This window comes from Triticum aestivum, chromosome 1B (genome assembly GCF_018294505.1).
Source record: "Triticum aestivum cultivar Chinese Spring chromosome 1B, IWGSC CS RefSeq v2.1, whole genome shotgun sequence".
In the NCBI taxonomy this organism is placed as follows: Eukaryota; Viridiplantae; Streptophyta; class Magnoliopsida; order Poales; family Poaceae; genus Triticum; species Triticum aestivum.
Genome location: NC_057795.1, coordinates 334,224,140 through 334,231,293, shown reverse-complemented (window position 1 = coordinate 334,231,293; position 7,154 = coordinate 334,224,140). Strand labels below are relative to the sequence as shown.

Below are 7,154 nucleotides of genomic sequence, written 5' to 3'. Positions count from 1 at the left end.
CTAGGATGTATTTGTTGTACCAAATCGGTGTAATGATTTAACTATATTTTTTGTGGTGATGTTTTAAGTGTTGAACAGTAATGTGTTGGTTAATGTGAATTTCAGTGTTTATGCTTAAGTGTCCTACAATGTTGTTTTTCTATGATTTTCAGTAGTAAGGCTGGCTAAAAACTGGCAACCCTGTAATAACATAGGAAGGAGTTCTTAATGGAAACGACCTTCTATGCTCCGAGCATTCGAGGTACTTAGTAGTATGAAATCACCGGCGGGGCTCCGAGCATTCGAGACATTTCTAAGAACCGCTTGTGACGTATTGAGTATTAGCAACACAAGTCTTGAGACGAAATGGGGAACCACCGCTGGCCCATGTATGAAAACCGGCTCCAAAGCTCGATTATGTACCAGTGATGAGTGAGTGTATGTGTGTATGTGTGAGCGGCTTGTGTGTGTGTGTGTGTGTGTGTGTGTGTGTGTGTGATGTATTTCTCAAAAAAATCCATGGCCTCGCAGCGTTGCAACCCCACCCTCTCCTCTCGAGTAGGAACACTGTCACACATGTCAGTGACAAGGCATTGATCGCCGCCGACGTCCACCACACTGGTGGAGCTAGGCAAAATGTGTTGGGGGCGCAGAAGACAATATTTTTCTTAAGAAAAATCCCCATGTTGTTTTACCAAGGTTGGGGGGCCATGGGCCATGGCCCCTGCAGGAACCAACATAACTCCGCCAGGCAAGCTTTGCCCGTTGGCATCTTCCGAAGACGGCGGCGGTGACTAGGGTTTTGCCAAAGGTGCCTCCTGATACATTCCTTTTTTCGTCGATCAACAAAGAAAAAACGATACTCTTTGTTTTAGTTTACACTAACCATGTACTCCCTAGTTCACAAATATAAGATGTTTTGATATTTTAATGGACTACATACGGACTTAAACTGGTGAACAAACACATCAAAACGTGTCTACATGAATTTGACTTGGAAAAAAGTCAGAACATATTATATTTGTGAATGGAGGGAGTATTAGAATTTTTTTTAGTCCGCTCTTGTAGAAATAATAAAGTTGTCGTGAACCAGCAATAGTGCAATACGTACTACAATTCTGGCCAGCCAAAGTGCGACGGAAGGCAGGTAGCGGCGGAGAGCGTCTAAACGGTGTGTGCGTGACTGGGCGGTTTCGCAAGCCCGTTGCATGCATGTGTTCCTCTCCGCGCCAAGCTCACACCAAACAGGCATCCACCGCCTCATCTGCATCGCATTCGCATGCATCCCCTCTCGCTTGACCCCAGGTCAAACCACGCAGCCCCTTCATAACTTCTGGCCCTCTCTCCCTCTCTCGCCTCTGCGCCTCCATTAACTCCTCGCATCCACCCCGTCTTCACCTCGCTCCTTCATAAAAACTCGCCACCCCAAGCGCGTACACAGAGACCCAGAGGCAGTCACAGAGAGAGAGAGAGAGAGAGAGAGAGAGAGAGAGAGAGAGAGCAGAGCAGCCTACAGTTGCAGCTTGGACACGCCGCCCCAGAAACGCCATTCTTCTCCCACGCCGGCCTAGCTTGTACGGCCAGCTAGCTTCCTCTCATACGTAGCTGCGGCGAGGAGAACGAGCCGTGTGCGTGCCTTCCCACCACCTGTTGCCAAGAAGAACCCCCGGCTTGCCCTCGTCTGCTCTGCTCTGTCACTGCCTCGCAAGGTCGTGGTATCTGACCGGCGAGGAGGCGATGAATAAGGCAGGGGCGGGGACGGCGAAGGAGGCGGCGGCGGTGGGGCAGGTGAAGGCAGAGCTGGAGGACGCGGGGAAGGCGGCCGGGCGGGCGGTGGCGGTGGCGGCCGCGCCGGCGCTGAGCCCGCTGAGCGAGACGCTGTGGCGGGAGAAGGCGGCGGTGGAGTTCCTCGGGGACGTGTCGGCGCGGCTGGCGTGGAGGGACCTCACGGTCACCGTCGCGCTCGGCAGCGGCGACACGCAGACCGTGCTCGAGGCGCTCACGGGGTACGCCGAGCCGGGCACCATCACCGCGCTCATGGGGCCCTCCGGCTCCGGCAAGTCCACGCTGCTCGACGCGCTCGCCGGCCGCCTCGCCGCCAACGCCTTCCTCTCCGGGACCATCCTGCTCAACGGCCGCAAGGCCAACCTCTCCTTCGGCGCCGCGGTACGTACCTCGCCGCCCGCCCGCCCGCCGTTTGTCACTCTTAAGTACCACCGGCAGTGACAGACATATGGTTCCATACAGATTTGTGCATTTTGCGCCTTTAAATAGTTCGTTTAATTAGAAAGTAAAAGTACTATTATTCATATTCATACAACTAAACTACAGTCCCCCACCAAAAAAAAACACAAGCCACAATTATCTTCATGAACATATCGACCATATCTTTTTGCTGTATGTGTACATGTATCTCCCAACAAGAACGTTGTGTAATTTCATGAATATCGTTAGTGGATTTGGGCATACAACACAGTAGCAGCTGGCCAGCTAGGTGATGCCGTGACGGTGACATGGTGTACAGTGTCTGACCATATGTTTTTCCCGCTTGCTCCCTTTCCATGTGTTGTGTTCCATCTTGAATTGTGATTGGATCTTTCTGTGATTCTGCATGCATCACCTGACACCAACCATGTAGTAATGTTCATTCACAAGAAGAATGGGTCATGTGCCACTTAGTTATGCAAAGTCTGGTTGTTACTCATAATGCTTTGAATCCGCGTGATGCTTCATTTTGAGATAATAATAGCGCCTTTTATCGAAAACATGTGCCACGTGGCAGGCTGCTGGGTTTTGGGTTTCTGCTAGCTTGTTTAGCTGCATCTGCTATGTGTTGGAGGGGTTATCTCCTGAACTGCAGCTGCACTACTTGTGCATGGAGATCAGTTCAGCAGTTCCTAATCAAGATTGGGAGATCTGCTAGAATTTACCTTCTTCATGTTCCTTTTGGGTATTGTTGGTTGGTTATTGTTTACCTGTTTTTTTCCCCAGGAATCTGCTCATAAAAAACTCATGAGACCTGACAGCCCAGGTTTTTTTTGTTGTACATTTAGTAGCTTGTACTTTTCCTCACAAAGAAAATGTTGTCTTAAACCAATTATTTACATGCACTTACATTCAAACTACTCACCGTTATACTAAAAGTGACAACCACAACTTTTTTTTGCAATTCCAGGCCTATGTGACGCAGGACGACAACTTGATCGGCACTCTGACGGTGAGGGAGACCATCTCGTACTCGGCGCGCCTTCGGCTCCCCGACAACATGCCCATGGATGAGAAGCGTGCCTTGGTGGAGGGCACCATCGTGGAGATGGGGCTCCAGGACTGCGCAGACACGGTCATCGGCAATTGGCACCTGAGGGGGGTCAGCGGCGGCGAGAAGAGGAGGGTCAGCATTGCCCTGGAGATACTCATGAGGCCTAGGCTGCTCTTCCTGGATGAGCCCACCAGTGGCCTCGACAGGTACTATGCAGTAGCTTCACCATTGCTCCTCTTCCATATGGTTCCATATGTGTCGTCCCATTTCCATCCATGTAGCTGCTGACATGCCACAAATTTTCAACCGTGCAGTGCTTCGGCGTTCTTCGTGACACAGACTCTGCGTGGGCTGGCGAGGGATGGCCGGACCGTGATCGCGTCCATCCACCAGCCCAGCAGCGAGGTCTTCGAGCTTTTCGATCGCCTCTATCTTCTCTCGGGGGGCAAAACAGTCTACTTTGGGCAGGCTTCCGAGGCTTGCGAGGTACTATAGCACATGTATCTACCTGAGTTTGCATATGTCTTATATGTGTGTTCCTGCAGTGCCAGTGGGGTTGCTGAATCCTCTCCTGCTCTGTGCATTTTAATTCTAGTTCTTTGCCCAAGCTGGATTCCCATGCCCACCGCTGCGCAACCCGTCGGATCATTTCCTCCGGTGCATAAACAGAGACTTCGACAAGGTGAAGGCCACTCTGAAAGGATCAATGAAGATGAGAGTAAGTTTCAGGGTTAAGTCGTTGTTACTGACTGTCGACGCTCACTGGCACATGTCCTGACTGAATGAAACCTTGTTCCATTTTTTTGCATATACGTGCATAGTTTGAGAGGTCCGACGATCCCCTCGAGCACATCACGACTTCGGATGCGATCAGAAGGCTGTTCAGCTACTACCAGCACTCGCAGCACTACTTGACGGCGCGGCAGAAGGTCGACGAGATGGCACGGGTGGTAAGTAGAGTACTCCATATATGTCTGCCATTCAGCAATTTCTCTATGACACCAAGAGGATTCATCATCAGTCGTGTGGTCTTTCCGGCTGCAGAAAGGGACGGTCCTGGATGCAGGGGGGAGCCAGGCCAGCTTTGGGATGCAGGCCGTCACGCTCACCAAGCGATCGTTCGTCAACATGTCGAGGGACTTTGGGTACTACTGGCTGAGGCTTGTCATCTACATTGTGGTCACCGTCTGCATTGGGTCCATCTACCTCAACGTCGGCACCAAATACAACTCCATCCTGGTAACATAAACAAGAACAATCTCCTTCAGTTTGACACTGCCATTTCTCTTCCTGGCACTGCACAGCTTTGGCTGTCCTGAACTGGCATTGTGTCAAGTTTGGTTATCTGACAAAAAATAACTGTGTAAACATGCATGAATTCAGGCACGGGGCGCGTGCGCGTCCTTCATCTTCGGCTTCGTCACGTTCATGTCGATCGGAGGGTTCCCGTCTTTCGTGGAGGACATGAAGGTTTGCACTGCCGACCGTCAGAGTTCACCTGCTCTTTGACATTGTGAAGCAGTTCTTCAGGCTCAAAACAAGCTTTGTTTCTTCAGGTGTTTCAGAGGGAGCGGCTGAACGGGCACTATGGCGTGCTGGCGTTCGTGATCAGCAACACGCTGTCGGCGATGCCGTTCCTGATCCTCATCACCTTCCTGTCGGGGACGCTGTGCTACTTCATGGTGCGCCTCCACCCGGGCTTCATGCACTACCTCTTCTTTGTGCTCTGCCTCTACGCCAGCGTCACCGTCGTCGAGAGCCTCATGATGGCCATCGCCAGCATCATCCCCAACTTCCTCATGGGCATCATCATCGGCGCAGGGATACAGGTAACGTCCATGACGATCATCATCTGTCAGCTCATATACTGTTTCCAAACATGCGATGAATCGACTGATTGCTGTCTGCTGGAAATGTGTCAGGGGATATTCATGCTGGTGTCGGGGTACTTCAGGCTCCCGCACGACATCCCGAAGCCCTTCTGGAGGTACCCCATGTCCTACATCAGCTTCCACTACTGGGCGCTGCAGGTACGGGATGGATTCTCTTCCAGCTCGCAAAGCTACTGCATATATACCACCGGCGGCGAGCTCGAGATCACGTTCTCTTGATGGTTGGCTGGTTCGCAGGGGCAGTACCAGAACGACCTGGTGGGGCTGGTGTTCGACAACCAGGACGAGGAGCTGCCCAAGATCCCGGGGGAGTACATCCTGGAGAACGTGTTCCAGATCGACGTCAGCCGGTCCAAGTGGCTGGACCTGTCCGTGCTCTTCGGCATGATCGTCATCTACCGCCTGCTCTTCTTCGCCATGATCAAGGTCAGCGAGGACGTGACGCCGTGGGTGCGCGGATACATCGCCAGGAGGAGGGTGCAGCACAGGCGCAGAGAGGCGGAGCTCGCCATGGTCCGGACGCCGTCGCTGCGCGGCTACGTCGTCGACGCCGCGCCGGAGCTGCCGGCCGATCGTCCGTGACCGACGATCGACAGTGGAAGATGAATTGGCCTGAGCTGAATCGTTATACATGATCCATAATGTGCGATCCATGTGTGGTGTCTGGTGTGAGTACAATCTGACGATTCATCATTGGAGTGGCATCTTGTAGCAGTAAGGTTGTCACTCCAACAGTGCTCCCAATGGCAACAATTTATATGAAGTACTACTACAATCTGATGATTCGTCATTAAGGTGGCATCTTGTAGCAGTAAGGTTGTCACTCGAATAGTTGCTACAAATGGCAACAATTTATGACAGATAGGTACCGAAGAAGTTGCCCCAAGCACGATCTGACAGGGCAACACACTAATTTTCTGTATAATGTGTACTACTACAAAGAGGAATAGTAGAAGAAAGGACAAGAGGTACTTATGGCCATTAAAGAACGAACTATTTGTTAAGTACTATACTATGATGATCCATTATTCAATCTGAAGTTCACAAGTAGTGGTGGCATATGTTGACACAGGCAGTCAAGTATAGTGTTTAACTGGGAACAGGACATATTAATGCAAGGGTAGGTGAGGTAGCCAGTAACTCGGTCTGATGTTGATCCACAATGTATGGAGATTCTAATGTATGATCCGTTATGGGCATCCACCATGAGCTGATGTTGGTCTGGATCACATGTCTGCAAGTTTTACCCAAAAAGGGTTTTTCCCTCTTTGTATTCCAAAGCAAACCATACACATCGCAATGCTGGGGCGAGCAGCACATCAAGTCAAAAGAAAAAGAAGAAATTGTTAGAATAAATCTGAGGCCACCGTCGATCATCCGAGAACCAAGCAATCATCACACGAGCACGACACCGAGATTTGTTAACGAGGTTCACCGATATGGCTACATCCCCGGGGCTTGACTACGGGCGCTCCTCCCCGTGACACCGTCACAATACCGCACACCGGCCACCCGGGCGCCGGCACAAGCCGCCGGCTCCCCCTTGCGCGCCTGTGCTATTACGTTGGCATAGGTTACATCGTGTGTCTACCCCCGCTATATAAGAGAGGCCTAGGATACAAGTGTCCTACTAGGACATGACTCCATATCCTATCTAATTACAATACTACTACAAGTCCAACTGTAACCTACATTGTACACTATATTCGACACAACTCCAACAAACTCCACCTTGGCGAATATTCTCCACCACCTTGAATTCGTCAATGCGTCAAACTTCCATGTACATTGGACTTGAGATTATCCCATGCGCACCGCTGCTACTCCAAAGACTCCATATGACTGCACCTGCAACTTGTAGTCCCTTCTTTTCTTGACCAGGTCAACACTTGAGCAAAATTAAGTTCCTTGTTACTCTAGCTTGTGCTCCCAACTTCCAGAGTACCCGTCCAACGTCATCACACACTGATCACTGACCCGCGTGAAAGTGAACAACTCACATATTGGGTGTCACACATAAGAGT

At 50.9% G+C, this 7,154-nt stretch overlaps 1 protein-coding gene across 1 annotated transcript; it reads left to right on the top strand.

Annotated features, from left to right (window-relative positions):
* The first annotated feature begins 1,320 nt into the window (after positions 1-1,320).
* Positions 1,321-5,924, top strand: LOC123122355 (ABC transporter G family member 11). Its single transcript, XM_044542547.1, has 10 exons — positions 1,321-2,145; positions 3,155-3,444; positions 3,553-3,724; positions 3,834-3,956; positions 4,060-4,188; positions 4,283-4,477; positions 4,622-4,708; positions 4,795-5,067; positions 5,161-5,268; positions 5,368-5,924. Exons 1-10 carry the CDS (start codon positions 1,717-1,719, stop codon positions 5,710-5,712), a joined length of 2,151 nt encoding a protein of 716 aa, XP_044398482.1. The 5' UTR covers positions 1,321-1,716; the 3' UTR covers positions 5,713-5,924.
* Positions 5,925-7,154: the final 1,230 nt, after the last annotated feature.